The 22,919-nt window shown below is 41.2% G+C and overlaps 2 protein-coding genes across 3 annotated transcripts in view; both read right to left on the reverse strand.

Annotated features, from left to right (window-relative positions):
* Positions 1-9,237, reverse strand: part of LOC113137883 (E3 SUMO-protein ligase PIAS1-like) — a 43,700-nt gene extending 34,463 nt beyond the window's left edge. For both annotated transcript variants that reach the window (XM_026319823.1, XM_026319822.1), the window contains exon 1: positions 9,203-9,237. In XM_026319823.1, coding sequence (XP_026175608.1) covers positions 9,203-9,226 — 24 coding nt within the window. In that variant the 5' untranslated portion in view covers positions 9,227-9,237. The remainder of the gene's footprint in view (positions 1-9,202) is intronic.
* Positions 9,238-15,134: 5,897 nt separating this feature from the next.
* Positions 15,135-21,614, reverse strand: LOC113138086 (SKI family transcriptional corepressor 1 homolog-B-like). The gene is made up of 8 exons (XM_026320228.1): positions 19,854-21,614; positions 19,352-19,442; positions 19,186-19,257; positions 19,025-19,087; positions 17,891-17,965; positions 17,606-17,680; positions 16,927-16,992; positions 15,135-15,465 (listed from the first exon to the last, which is right to left on the reverse strand). Exons 1-8 carry the CDS (start codon positions 21,612-21,614, stop codon positions 15,368-15,370), a joined length of 2,301 nt encoding a protein of 766 aa, XP_026176013.1. The 3' UTR covers positions 15,135-15,367.
* Positions 21,615-22,919: the final 1,305 nt, after the last annotated feature.

Here is a 22,919-nt window from a genome sequence, read left to right on the forward strand (position 1 = left end):
CAGCACGAAGGCCCATTTGATGAGGAGGGACAGGTTGGAACTGGCCACTGGCCGAGCTGCTCTGAATGGGCTGTTTTATCTGTCAGGAGAAACACTGGCCTCCAAAATGGCACACTGGCTCTGGTTTCTGAGAAAGTCCTGATCAGTACAGGTTACTAGTTTCACATACTCTCACTTCTGCTGCGACATATTTTCCAGTGTTCATCACACATTTCCCTTCTTATTTTATGGACAGGAGTAATGATTAATTATTTTCTGTCGTCTGCTTTGTGTCCTTTTTTGCACTCTGTGCCATCTTGAATTTTAGGCCACAAACTACATTAGACAATTTCAGTTTTACACGTGTGTCACTGCTAGTACAGTATTTCTTTCCTTTACCATTATTTTCTTGATTAATCTAATGAATGTTAGAGAAACATCAAATTTAGCTTTACCTGTGACAAAAATTGAGTGCTTAACTTTGAGGAGATAAAACTGGAGAATCCTTTTATTTTTTCATCAAACATGGAACTAAAACAGTGAATTCATGTTCAAACTTGTTGCTGATTTCTAATTTCATGAGTAATCACTGCAGCTTTAATTAGTACTGGCTGAAAAGTCCACCAATATGAAACTAAACTGCAGAAATGTCAGATAAGTTTTCAAAAAAACAAAAAAAACAAAACATTTTTATTTGGAGTTTTATCTGTTGTCATTTGTGTAGTTTATTATAGCTGAGATTTTATTTCTCTTAAGTTTCTATTGTGTGTTGTTGTTTATAGTTGATGACCACAATAGTGATCTGAGCACAAACAAGTGCAAACAGGAAATGTGTCTGTACAATGCCAGCACACAAGTACACTAAATATTTCTCCATGCTACAGTTCAACTGAGCAAACATCCCGACCAGTAACTCAGTGCATGAACCCCACAGATCTGACACACAGAGCATTAGCATGTAGGGGGGACACAAGCTCACACAAAGAAATCATCAGGACCCACGCACAATACCAGAAATCATTAACCTTGCAATGATTGCACTTGCTGGGCGAGTGGCTGGTGTTTGCGAAAAACTAGTGTGTGTGTGTGTGTGTGTGTGTGTGTGTGTGTGTGTGTGTGTGTGTGTAAAACCTCAATTGCACCTTTCAGACACATCATCATATGACAGGCACACAATAACACTTTCTGCATGTGCATGTGAATATATCTGCAAAGCTTAAAAAACTAGCTCACAACCTGCTTTATCACGGGGTGGAGAAGGACCAAAGCCAGAGATCTTTGATGAAGATGATGATGAACTCCATTTATGCTTTAGAAATTCCTTGGTTGCAAGATTGAAATGGCATGGGACACATTTAGCTTGCACAGGAAGCCAAATTTAGGCGAGCTTTTTTCCATTGCCTGAGGTGACACAGTACACCATCAGTACTTTCCTCCTCTCATGACAACAGTAATCTGGTAAAACAGGAGTCTACAGACCACACCTTGATTCGTATTCTTAACTTGTAGCCCTTAGCAGTATCTTGACTTTACACCTAAAACGTCCACAGATCACTCACACTGACAGTCACTTTAAGGTGCACTGCAATGAGAATGTGGATGGTTTTTAAGGCTGAAACTGCAATCAGTCGCCAATAACACACACAGCTGGAGTTCACTTTCATGATACTCCTGAGCATTAGGAATTACCAGCTAATATAGCGGTGACAATCATCTTCTGGTGATACTAGTGCCATGTGTTGCTGTTCTAGAAACTCAGTGGGGATGCAATTAACGTTATTGGAGAAAGCATCTTGTTTGATCCTGAAAGATATTTTTTGAAAGCAGTCGATGACTTGATGGATATCTGTGTACAGCCTTCGACCTTTCCTGTCTGTACTACATTAAATAAATTAAAGTGTGAAGTGTGTGTCTTTGACACGTTTTATACAAAACTTAAAAGAACAGAACCAAACTTTTCAGAAACAGCTGCACAAGGACTTTGTTGAAATACAACTGTATAAAATTGACAAAATTACAATTTAGTTTATAGGTTTTCAGTGTTTTAGCAAATAAATGCAACCTGCTTCTCTGTTTTCATCAAGCCTCTGCCTCATTGTCTGTGGTACAAGAAATCTGATGAATAATAAAGTTAAAACGGAAGCGTTCCTCACCACAGTATGCATAAATGACATTTAAAACGCCTTGTTTAACAAAGGCTGGCACAGTCCAACGCAAGTTCAACCCAGTCACAAACAAAGGTCATCAGACAAACGCTGACCCATTCAAATCAGCTGCTGACGTGCGTTTAACTCAGATCATAGCTCCAGAATGAATGAGGTATGTTAAAAAGTCTGAGCATCTGCTCGTGTCTGCTAAAGTCTGTGCTGGTTGTTACACCTAATGATAGCAAGGTACCAGCAACCAAGATTTTTCCCTTTTAGCTCCACATCTTTGCATGGAGAAATACACAGTGTGCTGCTCTTCACTTGGTTTGGAGGAGGTGAACAGTAATGCAGTTCTTCTGAGTCTCAGGAGACGGGGAGATGGTGAGGCTAATAATGTTGCGCCAAGCTGTTTCTGCAAAGGTTCTGCAGGATGTGTGTGTGTTTGTGTGTGGGTGTGCGGAGCTTGTGTAGGCGGATGGGGGGAAGCATGCACACTACCTGGCCATTATATAAAGCTCCCACTCTCGGCTAGAGGGCTGTGCACTGAGTGCCAGCTCCCTCCCCATCCTCCTCCCTTTTCTGTCCTCCCATCCCCCCACCTCTTAGCCTTCCAGCTTCTCTGACTCAGGCTTAACTCTGAAATACCTCAGCCTTTTGTTTTCTCTCCCTCCTGCCTCTACGGTATCAAAGTCACAGTGCACATTGTGGATCAAACAAAAGGCTGAGTTTGGGACAAAAACATGGCTCAGGCTATTGCTTCTCCATAGCAGGACTGGTCCATGTAATGCAGCTGGACTTGGTTCAGAATAATTCTCTTTTAATCATTAGTACGTAAATGCTGTTCCACCACACCTGAGGCTACAGGTCTAGTCTCAGCTTGTCACAGTCTGATAGTGTATCTGAAGCCGGCCGCTCAACGGCACAAATGTGTGTTGATAAAGGGGTTTGTGATCTGGTGCCAAAACAGTGCAGGTACGTGCTGCTGGTAGCAACCAAACGACAAGTACGAGGACAAAGACACTTGGTAGGAAAAACCTGGACAAAGAAATCTGATGCCAACATGGTCTTAACTGAGTGTGGGGAAAACAGCGGTTATATTTTCACTGACCTCACCCCTGTGCTGAGGAAAGGAAGGATGGAACGCCAGGGAGCAGACACCTCGCAAGAAACCAAAGAGGAGTAGGGAGACGCCCGTGAGTTGCTCTTAGCTTCTGCACCCTTTTAAGTTTGCAGAGTTGGCACAGGTCTGCAGATGCCGAGATGAAGGGAATAGTAGAAAGAGTGGCCTGAGACTGCAGGCTGTGCAGCAAACATCTTGCTGGCAGGAGTGATATAGTCTTTTGCCATCAAAGTACATTTTCTAAAAATCCAACTGGCCAAGCTCCTAAATTAATCAGTGTAAAGACAGTTTTTTCAATTTTACAGTCAACTAATAATCAACTAATTAACAGATGAATACATTAGGTAAATAACTAATAACTGTATCCAGTGCTGCACTGATCCTGGGTGCCTGCAGACATCTGCTGGTATCACACAGAGCTGTTTACTTCCTCAAAACGTGATTAATGCATAACAAACACTGAAATGTACTGAAAGCAGAATCAGCCACAGGTAAGAGGCTTCTCATCGAACCATCACAACATTTTCATTTAACCCCATCTGTTAACAAAGCACACTGAGCTGTTTTCTTCAACATGCAAAGGGGTTTTCTGCACACAGTGAGCTACTTCCTAAAGAATGAATAAGTGCTTGATGAACTTCTAGGCACTTCAGACCAGAGGAACTTTTTTCATATTTCTTAGAACCTTTGGAGGACGTTCCCCGTCTTTGTGTAGGAACCGCAGGAACCGAGAACTATAACAGTTCTTGGAACAATGTTTTTAGGGACTTTTTTAGCTCCTACTTGGGAAGAGATATATTTCAGTACAGTTGGAACCACAAGTGACGTGTGTTTACACCGTTTCTATAAACAGTTTCTAAAAACTCTCAAATGGACCCACGCTGAAGTCCAGGTTTCCTACATGACAGAGGAAATTCAAAGAGATCTTGATGGATCATATCGTAAAATGTTTTGCTAGAGTTGTTATTGAATGTTGTTACTTAAACATTCCTCCTGCCGATGTAAACACGAACAGAAAAAAGCCCCTGAAGGTCTGCACTTCCTGAGTCCGTTCCTCATTGGGGCAGTTCCTAGAGCTAGTTCTCTAGAACTGTTTGGTCCAAAGCACCTGGTGTCTTATGCTGAGGTCCCTCAGGCTACAGGTCACTGGAGAGGCTATGGCAGGCCCTTACCTCTATTATTAGCCAATAACCCTTCGAGCTGACTGCTCTTGACGTAACAGAAACAGCTTTACCAGCTGGTTTCAGATCTTTACCAGAGATTCACTATTACTTCATCGGCTGAGATTAAAGGCTGTGCGGCCGCTGGTGGTATGATATGACATTAAAGAGACGGATTACAGGAGGATATTTGCCAAGAAAGACAAACACATGGGGACATGTTCATCTTCAAATGTTAGAAAAAAAGATGATGCTATATGATTTTGTTCTCTTGTTTTCCTTCTGCCTTTTCAGATTACAGGCTGTTCCATCTAGATAAACATCCCAGACCACACTTTATACAAAACTTTCAATCACCTTCATAGTGCTCTAAGAGAGACACTTCATAAGATGAATATCCTGTCACAGTGACCATGATATTATTAACCATAACCAGTGAAACAAGTCAGGCCATGTATTCATTTACCTTATCTGTAAGTTTGAAAATGTTTCCAGGTTTCCATCCTATCTTCACATATTAAAGTCTGCATTTGAAAGCAAAAGTTTCAAGGGAAAAAAAAATCCTCATTTACTTGCAAATTTATGCAGCAAGGTGCCCAGATCATTCTCAAAACACAAATTCCAAAAGTGACAGTACAACTAAACTCTGCGCACAGGGTCACAAAGCTGAGACCTCGGGTGAAGAGATTTATGAACTTTGAGGGGTGGTCTAACAAACACACCAGGCTCCTAAAGCCTGCAGCAGGATAAAGAAATTATTTAAGACGATGGGCTCTTCACAGAACATTTTTATTCATGTATTCCTCCTTATTCACACTAAAATTTCTCTGACATTCTTAAAAACCTTATAGCTCTGCCAACAGGGTGGCCAGTGAAATGCCGGTCTCGCTTCCAGCTGGAAGCACACAATTGAGTTTCAAACTGCTACCTACCCATGTCCATCTCACATGTGACGTGTTTCCACAGCAACAGGACTGGGTAACAAAATCACCACAGGAGTTAAGAAAAGCTCCATCTCGCTGAAGCCATGAAAAAGTCAGTGACTGCAGACAACGTGCGCTCTCATGGGACAGAATATCTGACAATAATAAGGCTTAATTGCTGCTTTGACTGGGATGAACAAACAGAACAAATATCATGTCCCCTGGAGGGTCAGTCCGTGTTTTTTTATCTTGATCTGGCAGCGAAACTAAATACAAAGATGAGGGAAAACGGCACTAAAACCTCTACAACAGTTTGCTCCAGCTGGTTCAGCACTAAACCCCTCTGACATCTCTGTAACAGGCGAGACGTGGAACAGCTGTATCCTGAGCTTTATACATTCTGCTGTTCACTGCCACACACCGATTTTTACATCTTCACTGCTTTTGAAACTGAGACGATGCCAATCTAAATCTCACTCTTAATCACCTTTTGAAACACATGCCAACATCTGCACATCCATGAAAGCCTTAAATACACCAGATGAGAACAGTTATCATTAAGTTTGAACGTCTAATTCTCTTTAAACTGAATATTAACTGCAGCGATAATGACAATGAGAAGAAGAGAAATAGGCAGGTGCTGAAAGGAGGTAGGGGAGTAGAGAAGAAGACCTGTATCATTAGGGATTAACCTAGCCACAGGCTCTACAAATAGACTGTCTCCACCTATAAGCCGCCAGCGCACAGACCGTTATTTGTATTGCCAGGTTGCTGCTGCAGCAGCTCCAGAGAAGACAGAAGAGAGTTCAAAGGAGCTGAGGCGGACTGGGACTCATGTGAAACAAAATGCAATGCAACAGGACATATTTGAGGGCCTGGCAACATGAGCTGCTTTCATAAGCACAGATTTCTCAGTGGCGGCTGCATCACACATTTATGGGCCAACTAAACTACAATAATATACCCCCCGAGACAAAATATTGTCACTGAAATGATAATAATCAGAAACTCTTAAGTAACTGACAATTCATCACTTTGAAGCAAAAATTACAGGTTCCCAAGTTAAAACATCTCAGTTGTGATGTTGAGTTTCTCTGGTAAACAGAGCATCTTTCAGTTTCATACATACATCAGATGAAACAAGCGATTTGAAGACATCACCTCAGCTAACTGTAATAATTGTGCTCCTAACAGCCGTTCTGGACGACGCTTAACAGTCAGATAATTAAATACAAATTAATCAGCAACTATTTCAACCCTTTGCTTATTTCAGCGTTCCTTTATTTTACTCACTGCCTTCCCTTTTCATTAATATTCTGTGCTTCCACAGCTTCTGAGCCGAGTCTGATGACTCCTGCCACACACTGTCCCTGATGCATGTTTGCAGGCAAACAGTCGGTTTAGTGCTTTTTACTGCTACAAAAGCACCACATGGTGCATATGGACAGAAGAGACAAATTAATATGAACATTAACAAAATGACACACATCTTTATCTCGAGTGCGTAACAGCAGTAAAAGGAGGACACTGGGGCTGAATACTGGAGGATGTTTGATACTGGGGATCTTTTATTTTTTAATCTTTTTACATCCTAATGAGGTGAAAGGTCAGGGAATAGTTCAGCATGATTACTGTAACTTCACAACAAACCTACATGCCTGTTTATATGAGCAGTAATCTCTTGTTGCTGCAACAGTATTACCCATGGTGTTGCAGAGCAAAAATCTGACATGTGGAGCTGAAGAATGTACATTAAATCTGCTCAGACTAAAGTACCATTTTTTTGCTCGCATTTATTAACCACAACATTGATCAACTGTCAACTGTCAGTGGTTTCAGCAGCTGCGTGAAAACACTGGCAAGTCTTAAAACATGTCCTTGTCCTACTCTAGAAATCTAAAAATAGTTTGTGCAAAGCTTTAAACTGGGGTTTGTTACAGTGGCCCTGAGAGCTCAATGCACTGCAACTTCAGAAAGCACATTCAAATAAACAAAACACAAGCAAAGAAAAAAAAAAAGTCAAAAATTGGACAACTCAAGCTCAACACAGGAAAAGAAAACCAACCAAAAAGAAAAAGGCTGCAAACAGCACAGAGACGGACAGAAATCTGTCCAGGGGACACTAAAACATAATGAGCACAGCTGAGATGGGGGACTTGCTGTTGCCATGGTGACTCGGGAAGCTGAAAATCTGTCAGCAGTGTTAGAAAATAAGATCACATGTAAGTTTTTTTGCTTTTTAAAATAGAAATATGATCAGATCATTCAGATAATCACACTGGATACCTGCTGTTGGCCTGTGAAGGTGTCTCTGCTGACTCTCGTGTTGTGTTTTGTGTGCTTGGTTATATTTTCTGTGCCTGCAGCTTGTTTCTGCATTTGGCTGGATTTTCCCACTGCGGGGTTTTGCTAAACGCAGAGCATGTGTTGTAAATTAGTAAAGAAGTTTACTTTCTGGAATTTGTCATATGCATCAATAATTTGAGAGTTTTCTTTGGGGGAGGGGGCGCAGATGATTTTGAACTCCTCTGGGTTTCTAACTGTTGAATCTGATGTCAACTTGGGCTCGAATAAATAATAAGGATGAGAAGTTTTCTTGTGACATTTCAAAGAAATATGAACTCAAATTATTTAATTGCAGCCCTGCCCACATTCATCTTACACTATGAAAGTTTTAGTTTGAGAAGCTGTAACCATTTCTCCATCTTTAATCAGGGAAAGCCCAGCGACATACAGCCGTTTGAAAACAGGCAGAAGGTCTAGCTGATAATTAGCTTATCAGGGTGTGTGTAGATAAAACAACCGCTGACACTAAGGGGGACATATAGATCCACACATCCTGGTCCAGCAGCAGAGACCCACTGGGTATAGGACTAAAAATATCCCAAGACTCTAATCAATAACTAGCAGACAGGACCCAACATGTGTTGCAACCAAGTCAAGGGGGGCAGGAAGGTCCACATCTGCCTAACACAGCATCCTCCAGGTTCCCATTATGGCCCATACACGTCCTGCTGTGAATCGGTTTGAGCTCATTGGATTAAATATATAGGAGCATGCTGGAGCTGAACTCAAGGCCCCGCCAACAAAGCAGGACACTCCCTGGACCTTTTAGTGATGCAAATAACTTCACACATCTGTAACTAAAAACATCATATCAGGCTCCTGGGCAGCTGCCAGCGCGCTAATATGTCAAACAACAACAAATCAGGATCAGTAAAAAGATACGGGGTGTGTCTAGGTGATCTGGGGACCCTGAGGGACTGGGACTCCTAAAGCAGCCTTGACGGGACGCACCTGAACCCCTCGCTGGTGCAACAATGAACCAGCTGCACCGTTACATGAGGCGGTGCGTGTACCGTGCACGTATCAACAGGTAGCCTCAGTCCTCTCTGCTCGGACACGACGTGTGGCACGGACATCTCCTGCAGGATCGCCAACGCGTCCATGTGTCGTGTTTTCCAGCATGGACCAACACGCACGACGCCGCTGTCACAGTCAAACCGACTGACAGCTAAACCTTATTTCTCCTCAAATACCGCCCAGCAAAGCGGACTGGGTCCTGAGTCCTGCTCCCGCCCGCAGCCCCGCGGTGACCCGCTGCTCCGGGCGGGAGCAGGACTCAGGTAATGGAGCGAAACCCGCCCTGCCAGGAGAAAACGGATCAGACGAACCAGCGCGTCTCAACATCAACATAAACACGCTCCTGCAAGCGCTGGCGTATCCCGCACAGGTCCTGCGGGGTCAGAGCTAAAAACACCGAATCTGACAACACGTCAGCCCCCGAGGTTTAAAGCACCGCGGGGCCGTGAGGCTGGACCACCAAACGCTCAGAGACCGAGAAATTTATTTTGATTTCAGGCTGCGCCTTACCTTCAGTTCCGCACTCTCCGCCATCTTGTATTTCTTTGCGCAGGCGTGGTGAGGAGAAGTCACATGACTGGGACGCGCAGAGCGCTTCGTGAACGCGCGGGGGTGCGTTTAGGGACACAACGAATGGAGGAAATCATATAAATGACACAAAATGTCACAAAAATGATTATCAAAAAAGCGGATTTTTTTCCTATCTATGAACTCATCAATTTATTCTTTTTTGATATTTACTCGTATAGCATAAACAATAGAGTTTTCAATTAATAACAAAGAGTCATATCTTATAAACATTTATATTTTGTATACACACGTTTTATTTTGAAAAGAAACATAATTAAAGCTGTCAGATACATGTAGTGGATTAAAGTAGTAAAATTTGCTCTTCTGAAGTAGAAGTGTGAGCTAGCAATAAAAGTAAGTCCAGAAGATACAAGTAGTCTCCCTCAGATTTACACTTTAGTCCTCAGTTAAATGTAAGCCTTTTACATTGCAGTTGAACAAATTTTATGTTATATTACAGTGTTTAATTTCTTATCATATAAACCACAAAAGACACAGGACCTATAGTGGTATAGTGACATACTTTGACAAATACGCCAAAGCCTCAGAAACAAATATTGGCTTTAGATATAAAGTACATTAAAATTAACTGGATACAGAGTAGTCCAGTAATAACACATGCATTCATGGACATGGATTTATAGCAAAATATGGTGCAATATAAAATAAATACATATTTTTGACTTTTGAAGATTTCTGGAGACAGTACTTGAAAAAAGACATGCATAAACAGCTATACATGAAAACTATGAACTATGAACATTTGTTATGCAATGAATGAGTTCTCTCTAACTCATCTATTTTTCTGCCATAGTATAGATTTATTTGCAGTACATTAGAATCTCATATTACTTCTAAGTGACTGTCCACAACGGATTCAGTTCATCATCTATTTATGGGCCCATATTCATCAATAAAATGTCCATAAAAAGAATCTGAATACTGGGTATGCTACACACAGTGCTGATAGATGATTTCTGGAGAATTAAATAATTCACACAAATAACTTTTGAAGAATTAGACTTGTATATACTCTTGCAAAAAATATGCCACTGAATAAATGGTAAGTTATTGTCAGGTTGACCATGGAGATGGGATTTGGTTTATTGAGTAAATGTATGTATGTAGGCTCTGACTATAAAGCCCTTGAACAATTAGCAATAAATTATGATCCAGCCTTCCTTATCAACATGTACAGATGATCAGCTTCATCAAAATGCATTTTTCTACCTTTCAGGTGTGAGTTTAAAAGAGCAAACATAAACGTATTTTAATGTATTTTTCTGCATGTGAAGACATTTAATAAAATGAATCAAAAAAGAAAAGCACAATATGGTAGATGTAAGGTTGATATAAACCTCTGAATGTTCCTCCTCTGATCAGAAATATAATCACTCGTGTTCACTTGATAGCTGCTCACTTACTTTTACACTTCTCTGTAAGCAAATGAAAATCATTTGATACTTATTGCTCATTTGCAGCAAAGAGCTTTTAAGGCCAGTATTTCATAGCATTAACTGCATTAGATGGTTGATAAATGTTGGCGCTGGTCTTGTCATGGATGTGGTGAATACATTTAATACTGTGCATGTTATCTAAGCTAACAAAATATATATATTACCTGATAAATATTTTATGAGCCCCCCTGAGCAGAAAGATGGTGTAATCTGGATGTAAGAGGCTTAAGCCCCAGAGTCCAATAGTGTCAGAACCACTGTAGAACTGGTGTCAGAATTTCCCAGAAACAGCAACCAGGCTATCACACATGCAGTACATGCATACTTGGACGTAATAAAAGCTGACTCTTATGAACTCTAAATTCTTTAACTTGTTTGTATTAATGTTATCTTTAAAAATGAATAAATAAATCAGCGTATCATACTTTGTTATGGTGACTCCTAATGCAGTTGATCATAACTCACAAACAAAATCTATTTTTTCTATTACTGTAATAAATAGCTGGCAGAATAGCAGTTCTACATAACCGCTCTGATATCACCAACATTTTTTTTTAAATTATAGAAATAAATAGTGGCGAGATGAAGTGGCTGCTTTGGTCCTGATAGAGAGAGTTTTCTCCAAACTTCACGTCCACATTAAAATCTTGACTTCAGGGAGAATTAGAGCATCTTAGTAAAACTCAGAGAGCACAATGATCAAACACTTCACATCAGTGTACACATAATGGGTCTGTCCTCTCAAGAGTACTGAGTACATTTTGATTGGCTGCATAGAGGTTTTCTGTTTATTTAGAGACTTTACAGATGAAGGTCAGTTTACTTATGAGCCTGTCAAAACAGTTATATAATGTCTGTGGCAGCTCTGGAGAATTAGCCAAAGTCTGAAAAAATAAGCACCAAGGAGAATGTTTGGAGACATTATTTAGAGAGGTCCAGTATACAGAAGATAAATCCAACTTTAACTGAAAACACTGAATCTGAAAAGTCCAAATTTAGCTTTAGCTTTTTTTTTTAGCTTTGTCTTCAACAATTATCTTTGGGAGTTTGTGGAGTGTAAAGAGGTGGTGCGATGCGCTGACTGCAACTATTTTGAATTCAAGTTATAAAAGTTGGAGATTTAAACCAAGCAGTTGTCGTAGTTATTTGAAGCCACTGGTTTCCATATGGAATCAGTTTTAACATTAGTCAGATAAGACAAGAAACCAGTATAAAATGTGACAGGAGAAAGTCAAAGTCAAGTGAAGAACTGAGTGCTCTGTGGCCAGTAGGTGGCGTCCTATCATTTCAAATGAAGACAAATCAAATGACATGAACTGAATCCCCTTTGGTGTTTTGTCCTAAATTATAGCCTATATAGCCTATTTGTTCCTAAGCAATGACATCCTTGCTTGGTATAATGGTTTTATACTTCCATACTGAACAAAAATTCACTATTACACCACATTAGGCTTTATGCCCAAATCCATTATCAGAAAATGCTTGTTCCCTCCAGGTTCATACAAAGACTCCATTGACAAACTAGTTCTACTGCTTGTTTCATACATAGAGGATCACAGAGGTTTTATTATATCATTATGTATCACTGCCATCTGTTGTATTGTTGATGGCCAGTGATGGGACAGGTGTCTGTGACCACACATGTTTATACAAGCAAATAATTAATCAGTAATACAGTCTGCAAATACTGTGAGACAATATGTCCAACAGAAGATAAAACATTATTCTTCTTTTAATACGTTTGATATTACAGTGCATGGGTTTAATGTTAGCGTGTGTAAATGCACTCAGGGTGGATTGATTTCTCCAGGAACATGTAAAAAGAAAAAACACTAATAAAGTGTCATTGCTTTATAAAACAGAATACTCATATAGTTATAGACAAAACCAGAAAATAATGTAAAACTAGCTCCAACTGCACCAACTAGAACATTAAAGTGCTGCTCCAAACATTAATACACCATCAAAATATAGTCAACAATTATAAATAAATATCACACACAGGGTCTGAATGAAGGAACTTTAGCACATTGATGTAAAAGTCATAAAAGCATCCAATAATTCTGTAGTCCTGCCCACTGACGTCTTGTGAAAGAAGGAAAAGCATGATAAACTCTCTGATGGTGGATAAATTTAGATTTTATTACCCAACCACAACATATACTGCATAAAAAACATGTTAAGACATGTTTTATGTGTCGAGGTATTGTGTGTTCCACATACACATTTGTTATGAATTTACTTTGAATTTACTTATTTGTTTTTTTTTGTTTTTTGTTTTTCTTGTATGAATGAACTGAGTAAAACAACAAATTTACATAAATAAGTTGCAATAATGTGTAAATTGTCTATTTCCTCACATACACCTGTAGGTTACTAACAGTGTGAGACATACAGTACATACACATGCCCATTAAAACCTACTTTAAAATGAAAGCTTGTATAGTGCTAAAATCCACTATATTTGGTTTACAGTTTAACTTTGGAAGGTTTTAGAGACACGTGAACCTTTTTAAGGTGACATTTTCTTTCCGCTTGTCACTGTGGATGCATGACTGACTTCTGGGCACAGGCTCAGGTGCTCAAGGGGTCAGATGATCTCTGTGCTCACAAAGAAGTGCTAAATGACTAAATGGAGCTAAAAATCAACCACAAAGAGAAGCAAAACAAGCCAGCTACAAAGAGACAGAAAAACCACCACATAAAAAGGCCAAAGAGACATAAAATAACCACAAAGACCCATAAAATTTTTACAGAGATGCAAAGCTACCACAACGAGACGCAAACCAACTATGAAGACATAAAAATAAAGAGATGCAAAACTGTCCGAGATGCAACAATGAATGCGAGGTGGAAAACCCCCACAAAGACTCAAAAGTTGACTGCAGGGAGATGCAAACAACTACAAAGAGACACAAAAAGACCACAGGTGTAAAATAGCAAACATGAGGCACATAAATACCACAAAGTGATGTGAGAGATGGGAGCTTTTACATGTCTTTGCCCAGGGCCACAGTGTCGCACAATCCATCCATCCACATAATGTTTTGCATAATATTAAATGACTAAATAAAAAATACAGTAAAGCAGCCAATCTTTCCCAGAGTAGTTCAGTTCAGCTTTGCAGGCCTTGTTAGTATTCAAAGAGAAGCGGCTTGGCCATGGAGGGCAATTACGTTCACAGAAAATTAACATTCATTGTGTGTCAGTGACATTATGCCAGTATCTGTCTCAGTATGAAACATCCAGGGACCGAGAGCCGTGTAATCAATATCTATTAGTCCTCCCATCAGAAGAATTAGATTTCACTATTAGATCAGCTTGCTCCCCTGACTCGACGTCAAACATTATAAGTTGACTGGACATGTCATGCACTAATGTAGCTGCCTAATGAAAGAGATCATGTTGAACTCAAATACAATAAGAGGAAAGATGATCCACCTCATGAGGAGTTATTCTCTGTGGATACCAGTAGGTGTCAGGCTTACACCAGCCAAAGAAACAAAAGAGAAGGTTAAAAAGCAGAAAGTAGGGTTCACATTTTATTAATATTGACATGGGTAAATACATAAATGGAAAGATTGTGGGTAGATTGTGTCAGATTTTTTTCTAACTGCTCTTTGTGTTATTTTAAATTACAAACAAGTGAATCAAATGAGAGAAATTGAAGCTCAGCAGTGTGGATGGCAGTTTGCAGACATTTCATTCAGTCTTCCCCTTATAAAAAAATTATCGTAGAGAGGAAAATGTTTTGGTTTTGTCTGCTGTGACTCACAGATGCATATAATGATAGAAAAAAATCCTGAAACTGAAGACTGTAGAACTGCATTTGTGTTAAAATACTCTAAACTGTACAGCATCTATATAAATGGCTCAAGACTGTTTGGGTTTTTAAATTACCACTTCAAAATTTGTATGACACACAGCTCAGTGAAAGAAAATCTTTTATTGTTTGATGTTAAACCTGAACGGTTGTTGAAGTAAGTGCTCATTATAATGTGCTCTACTTAAAACATAAGGACCCTTATAGTTTCAATCAAAGAATTTGGTATAGGACATGGTCAAATTCAGAAATGTTGCCCATTTAAAGTGCTTAACAACATTTACAGTGATACAAAAAACTAAACAAATTAAAAACAGATAAATAACAAATATATGTAAAAACTCAAGATGTTCAAACTAGCAACAAAAGCTAAATAATGAGATACATTTTGAACTTAATATCACAATTACACAAGCCATTGCACATTGTCACATGATATATATGTATATATATATTTGTATGTATATAGCGTTGTATTTTTTTCTTTCGGGAATAGCTAAAGAGTAGACGGCTGTGATTCAGAAGAACTCCTTGGTTTGAGCTTCAGATCAACAATCCTTGATTGACAACATAAAATGAAGTCCACGTTTAATAAATCTTGATCTCTTTTACTCTCTTTAGAGTCTTTTTGTGGAGAGGTTGCTGCCATAACCTTCTCCTCTGAGCTTCGATGGAGTCACTCAAGTGCTAAAAATCAGTGGTGTATTTATACAGCAGGTTGGTAATCCTTGGGTTACAGGTGGGAGGTGAACGCGAGAGCTGTCAAGCGGACCTGTGTGTGTTTTTTTGGCTGTGCTGGATTCAGGTGCAGGGTCGTGCTGAGCACTAGGGGGGCAGCAGTGGGGATTTGAAGTTGCAGGCTCCGGTACACTGACGAGGGGTGAGCATCTTGCAGGAGAAATGATGAAGGGCGTCATGAGCTTCTGGGGAGGAGCGAGTCCACAATGAGAACATGAAGGTAAACACAGACAGCACTCTCACAAACTATTGTTGTATAATCTGGTGTAACTTATTTTTGTTTTTTACTCCTAATGTTGTTAAAGGATCGATTCACATTAAAAAGACTGTCTTAAAACAATACCCATATGCACATCTATTGTTCTGAATAATACATGACAGTTTCATTCATAGGCACCCAGAAACCGACCAGCACCCTAGAACCAGACTGACCAGCTGATCAGTCGATGAATCCACTGATTGAAAAATAAAATACATTTGCTAAAAACATCACTGATAGTAGCTTCTTAAATATTTTTCCTATAATGGTAAACTCTTAATAGGTTTTTTAGAAATAGTTCATCACATTAAAGGTATTTGTTGACACGTCATTATATATTTTATAATACATGACATTTTACCAAGGAAAAGGAAAATAATTACCTCATAAAGCCTATTGATAATACGCTCTCTTAGTAGGTGTACTGGAATGATACAACATTACAGTGAATAGAAACTCCATGATCTAAAGTAACTAACGTTATTAAGCTTGATTTTGACACACGGACCCTCCTTGAGACGAGGCCACAAGATGGCCGACGATGTTGTTTTCAGTGGCACACAATTCTGAACAATGTGCAAATAATTAAAATTTTAAATGGCATTTATTAGGCCTGGGGGCCTTGGGGGCCCTGGTCAGCTGGATCCCTTCCCTTGTTGCTAAAGCAGCCTGGATTGTTCGGCCTGTCCATACACAGATCTGCTCTTCACGTGGTTTCACTGTAAGTAATGGGGAACAAAACCCACAGTCCTTTGGGCCTTCAAGTTTAGTCCTTGTAGTACAAAACTTCTTGTTTTTAATAAACCAAGTTTCCAAACATTGCTAAGAGAAAATGAGAATTAAGGTGTGTTTCCTTCCATTACTGAAAATCAGGAGCAGGCGTTTTGAGGAGTGGCGCAGGGAGATGATGTAATTAACAGAGCGCCAGTCAAACTTAAACACAGGGATGAGGTAGAGAACATGACACCATGAGGGAAATACTGCTTGTTTCTAACTTTTTGTTTCTTTACTGCACTTTGAGTCACATGGTTCATTCGCCACTGATATACCAGCATTTCCATCTCAGCCAAGCATTTAGGATAGTTCAAGTTTTTTTTTCCTACTCTGGTGTTTTATGTGCAAATTAAAAAGAATCATAAAACACACAGTATTTCTTTGCTGGGCTGTTTTTAAGGGTTTAAAACAAAAAGCTTCAACAACAGTGAACATGTGAGTATTGTTTTAAGACTAGCTTGAAGAAAAGTGACCCTGCCTGTGAGTGAGCCCACGTCTTATGAGTGAAACTGATCACAGAAAATGCTAAACAAAAAAGTAGCACTTGCATATTTATGCTTGTAGGCAAAAAATGACATGTATTCATGTTCCTCTTTGGACCAGATCAAATTACCTTTTAGCTTCTGCTGTATTGCATAACGAGCCTTTCTCTCTTGGTCCAACTCGCTGCACAAAGTGTCTATCAAAAAATAAAGTGAATAAAAATAGCAAAAATGGTCAAAAAGGAATAAAAAGTAAAAAAAAAGGAAATGTGAGCCTCTACATATCATCTGAAGTGGAGGAGTGTAACGTATGCTGTTTGCCCTTATGGTATTTAGATTGACCCCTCTGTGTACTTGAACCCTGTATTTAAACTACTGTAACATTAAACCAATCCTTTAACAGCTGGCATTAGTTGCTGTCTACTGCATGTAACTGATACAGCACTACATAATGGTCTGTCTATTCAATTTTCCAGAGCATGATTTGGGAGAAAATAACTTCTGCAAACAAAACAATGTGGTTTCAGTTTCACTGTTTGATATCGAATAATTTACTCAACTGCAGGTAAGAAAAAAATGGAGTTTACAGGAAGAAGGCTGGAAAGAAATTGCCAGTATTTCAATATGCAAGTGTCACTTTTCCTTTCTTTTTTATGCAGAGGCTAGTTGGTTGAGATTGATTGATATGTCCTATGTTATTTAAACGTTTTTTTGTGGCTTGATGTTTTTCCCATAGACCTGAAGAGCATTGATCTACATCTGCTTTACAGTCAAAATCTATGGAGGCACAAAGTACAGTGAGAGACTAACCTCGAACAATCTGCAGCTGCTGGACCATTTCCTCTCTGTAGGACAGCTCACGCTTCATTTGATCCTGAAAATTATCTGAAGAGTACCGAAGGCCACATCAGAGGAGACTCTTTGACATTGCGGAGGTAAATTTAAAGACACAATCTTGGATTCCAAGGGCAAAATAATTTGCTTTTTTCCTAAAATCTAGGCTGCAAGTGCTGAGTTGAAGATCATGGAAAAGATACAAAATACATCTTCCTGTGGCTTTGACTCATAAAACACAGTCACTCAGGTTTGCCCTACCTTTTAAATGCTGAAATTCTCTTTCCAACTTTTTCCTCAGCTCTACTTGTTCCACAAGCTGCTTCTGCAATTCCTCTGCAAAGCAAAAAGCCAAAATCGGTCAAATTCAACACCAGATTGTTTTCATCACCGCTCTCCCTCGTCCCTGATACAGGCCCTACCCTCAGCACAGCACCCTCAGCACCCTGAGACACAGCACCCTCAGCACACACAGCACCCTGAGACACAGCACCCTCAGCACACACAGCACCCTCAACACCCTGAGACACAGCACCCACAGCACCCACAGCACACACAGACACAGCACACACAGCACCCACAGCACACACAGACACAGCACCCTCAGCACCCTAAGCACACACAGACACAGCACAATGCCATGGCACCAGCAGTAAGACAAAATAAAACAATGTCCTCTTCCTCACATCAACCTAATTCCACTTACTGTGATATATTTTGAATTTCTGCACATAAAGATTTATGTCGGCCCAGTAAACCGACTTCAGGTGCGTTTACATCCTTGATAACAACCATTTCATTGCTTTCCTTTGCTCGCTGCCACAGTAATTGCCATGCATTGCCTGGAGGTTGAGACGATAATAATGGAGTCCCAGGGTTTTTCCAAGCGTTGTAAAATAATTAGCTGCCGTGCCTCGGGGTTATGGCTCTGTTCGTTAAAATATTAATAGCCTCTAAACGATTTCCTCTTACAATAATAAGTCAAAACTCCCACATCTCGTGATTAAGTGGTTAACAGCTACGGAAACACTTTAGGCCTTCAAAATGTAAATTCACATGTAGAATTTGGCACATTAGCTCCAGCAGGCAGTGGGTATTTAGCTGCATTCAAGACCAGGCTGAAGACACCATTCATTCATTCATTCATTCATTCATTATATAATACAGATTATTATTTTTTATTTCCAATAATTAAACTGGCGAGTTAACTTTGTGTTTGTCAGGAACTGATATAATTCTCTATATTGAAATAAATGTTTCTGACGTTTAGAAACAAAGATAAATCAGATCTAATGAATTAAACGTGTCAGCCGTTTAGTTACTGTTTAAATATTTGTTGTCGTTACATCAGAACTGGAATAATTTGCGTCTTTATTCCCGAAATCAGCCTCTTACCTTTAGCCATGTTCTCCAGGTCTCTTTCATGGACGCTGATGTCGATGCGTAAAGCCCCATCGGCTGCACACGGACAACAACAGACAACAACAGACATTATTAAAGCTTGAATGTAAAGTCAACTCATCTTAATAAATAAACCGAAGAGGATTATTATAAACCTTGTCTGTCTTTTGGCTCCTGGTAGGACGATGCGCTGCGCTGGTTCTGTATCTCACACACATGATGTTCACCTGAACCTAAACAAGCGACACACACGTTCAGTTCAAAGACACAAACGCAGCAATTCGCACGAATGTCCAAACCGTGAATGGGTCAAGTCATCACCGTCGGGTCTGCGGGGGCTGCTCGACTGCTTCGACCCAAAGGACGAGGGCTCGTGCGGAATCACGTGGCCGTCCTTCTCACGAGCGTACACCTGTAAAACGAAGCAGACGCGCTACTTTAATGGCGGAGGCCAATTATAGTCATTCGCTGCGGCCTTTTTCTTCTCAAAAGAAATAAAGATTCAGATTTTTTTCTACATCACAACTACTCATGTGATCTAATAAAATATCCACAGGGCTGATTAAATATACAACAGATGTAGGAACACACCAAAAATAAATTAGGACCAACGTGAAAACGAAGAATAAAGATTAGGACTCTTCTAATATTTAGAATATTTTCCTACCATGCTACATCTGTTTATTTTTATTCCAGGCCAATTCATCTTGATTACATTTTTATCGGCCTCCTCTCTTCTATAATCTCTTATCATATTCTCCACTACTGCGACAATTCAACCTCCCCCACGGGGTCATTAAAGTTTCATTTAATCTAATCTTACTTCATGAAGAGGAGAGCCATTATGCAGCTGTCTGTCCTCATCTGATGACCCAGTGTGCGCGGAGTCCTCTGGTGATGATGCTGCTGTTGCTCCGGGGCTGGAGGCGTCAGCCTGCTCCTGGCTCTCCTCAGTACCAGAGGAGACCCGGTCCAGGATGGGGGAGTCACGGTGGTCCCCTCCCGGCGAGATCCGGATTGATTCTTCCTCGTCTTGACCCCGGTTGGACTCCACATCCACGTCCGGGTCTTCATCGTCCACCACGCTGTCCCTGTCCGGCGATATCGACCTATAACTGGAGCTCTCGCTGATAAAATCCGGGGACAGGTAGCCAGGACGTACGCCGTAACTGTCCCGGTTGCCGTAGAGTTTGGCGATGGTCTCCGCGTCTTTTACCACGGGCCTGAAGGCCGAAATGTAGCTGACTTTCCTCTGGGAGGTCTCGTCCCCGGACTTGTCCTCTTCGTTCCTGGTGGAGGAGGACTGGGAGCTAGGGCAGCGCTCTGCGCCGTCCTGCTGATGGTGTGGGTGGTGGCTGGTGTCTTTGGGTGTGTTTGTGCCCCGGTCACTTTGGTCTGATAAGTCGAGCTCGCCCTGCCGGACGCCTGGCAGCTCTGGGGGAAGTTTTGGTGGAGAACCCGGGTAGGGTGGCATGGGGAGGCCACCAGCTGTAGGCCAAAACATGGGGAAGGCGGGGTATAGGGTGTCCTTTGCACCAGGCCAGAACACACCGGAGACGTTGGTTTTGTTGGCATCAGGCAAACCGTCGCTCTTTTTCTGACACAGCCCATAGCTGGGGAAGCCATAAGGGTGGTGGGGAAACAGAGGTGGGGGGATTTTCTGAAGCATGCCAAAGCTCTTGCTGGGCACTGGGATGACCGGGTAGCTCCGTGCGCCGCTCGCCAAACTCAGGTTATTATTCCCCTGATCCTCGTCGCACCGTAAAGTTTTGTGGGGGATGTCAGGGGAACTGGTTGGGGCCAGGCTGGACGGGGCCTGTGATTTCATCGGCGAAGACATTTCCGAACGGCTCATGGGCAAAGTCCTCTTTCTACTCCCCCCGTTGAACATGGCCTTTACGTCCTCCCATGCGTGGTTAATGTGCTCAGATGGTTTTTTCTCCGTCAGTTTCAGGTGGCGTCGCCACGAATTGAAGTTGGCCGCATCTGGCTGCAGATATTTGGACTCTGGGGTGCGATGGGAGTGGAAAATGAATTTATTGGGGGAGAAATACATGTTACAAAAGCTGCACTTTATGCACTTTGCTCTGGAGCTGTTGTATCTGGCGGGTATAAAGTTGCCTCTGCAGCCCCAGGCGCATTCATGGGACACGTCAAACGCGAAATTTTCCGGCAGCTTTGGGGGGCTGTGCTCTCCCAGAAAGGACTTGCAGAGCCTCTCGGCCTCCCGTTTGGTGATCATGCCGCAGCGCCTGGAGGAGATGGGCATGGCCCCGGCGCGCCGCAGGAGCTCCAGTTGGACTGGGGTACACTGCACACAGGTGATGCCCAGAGCGACCCGGCGGTTGTGTATCTCGTTGTAGCTATAGTTTTTCAGGAGGGTGTTAGAAATCTGCGCCAGGCAGAGTCTCTCTCTACCATCTATGACCAGAGATACGATGGGCACCCCGTACAGGGAGGTCTCACTCACTTGGTTCGGTTTGAGGGAGCTGGGGCTGGAGAAACTCTGTGCATCCTGCTTTAAACTCGGGGAAGAGCTCGCGTCTCGTCCCGCATCTCGAAGCTGTCCGGGTATCGACTCCATCCCTGGAAGCCTGTCAGGGAAAGAGAAAAGTGGAGTGAACCTGAGGCCTGTTCAACAAAAGCACGTTTTCACAACAAAATCCTGAAATCAGGCCGCTCTAAGAGAAAAACTATTATTAAAAACAGACAAAGAAGAAGCTTAAATACGTTGAAATAAAGAATAAATAATATTACAAATGTAGGTGAAATAAACGTAATATTAAAGCTCATAATTTCACTGTATAATACCAATAACAATAATTATTATAGTAATTATTGGGCTATTATTTAAAATAGTAGGGTATAATTATAATACAATAATAATAATAATAATAATAATAATAATACTAACAGTAATAATAGGCTACAGAAATCATTTAAAAGTTGACCAAAAATGACCAACAGTATGTTATTTCTGCAGGACGTCAATAAAAAGTGAAATCCCGCAGACGTCTTGTCATTTTCTCTCCTACGATTTTATTCCTTCGTGCATCCCCCTTTTCTAAAGGTTATCCGGGATCCTGAGCGGAGGGTGGATCTGCTGCTCCTCTTATCCTCAAATCGGCTCAGCACCTATGGTGCAACTACTTAAGAGCCACATAAGATCTTTATAGGCGGATAAGGACAGAAGGAAAATGCAGCCTGAGCTGAGCCAATGCGCTTAGCGGAGAGGAAAAGAACAGTCATAAGCTGCTTTCCTGGTAATTACTCAGATCCAAACGTGCGTCCTCGCATTGTTAATAAAAGACTAACCCTATATATAATTAAAGCTTCTGTGCAGATTAGCCTCAGCCAGTTCCTTGAAATTAGGTAGGAGCAGGCCCATCTCACGTTCACCTGCCCATACTTACCTTTCGCCTGTCACAACTGGCGCTACGGACACCGCTAAAAACATCCATGTAAACAACCCGCAGCTGCTTCAGCTACTGATCTAAATAGCTGATGTCAGTGACAAGTATTGTGGGATGTTGGATAACAAATAGCACTTGACGAGATTTAGTCCAATTTTCAGGCAGAAAAAACCACAATAAAGACGGAATATTTGCATGAAGTCTGTCTGAGTACTTAATAAAATAGCACATACCTTTCTCTCCTAAAAAACACGACACACTCCAATGAGCTTTAGGGTGGAAACCAATAAATAATATAAATGTAAACAGATGGGAATTCAGGCCCGGTGAGTCCAGATGAGGACGATGGAAAAGACGCGGCGGTCTGAGAGTAGAAAGTCCGAGCTGGAGTCTTTCACTTAGTGTCAGTGCAGGCAGCAGCGGACAGGACCTCCATCCTGCAGGAGCCCAGGGAGGTGAGTGGCGTGTAGACACGA

This window comes from Mastacembelus armatus, chromosome 3 (genome assembly GCF_900324485.2).
Source record: "Mastacembelus armatus chromosome 3, fMasArm1.2, whole genome shotgun sequence".
Classification (NCBI taxonomy): Eukaryota; Metazoa; Chordata; class Actinopteri; order Synbranchiformes; family Mastacembelidae; genus Mastacembelus; species Mastacembelus armatus.

Coding starts and splice junctions, on each gene's coding strand:
- LOC113138086 (XM_026320228.1), bottom strand. CDS start 21,614: ATGGAGTCGATACCCGGACAGCTTCGAGATGCGGGACGAGACGCGAGC. Junction 19,443..19,853: donor ATGGCTCTCCTCTTCATGAA/GTAAGATTAGAT, acceptor TTCGTTTTACAG/GTGTACGCTCGTGAGAAGGA. Junction 19,258..19,351: donor CAGCCCCCGCAGACCCGACG/GTGATGACTTGA, acceptor GTTTAGGTTCAG/GTGAACATCATGTGTGTGAG.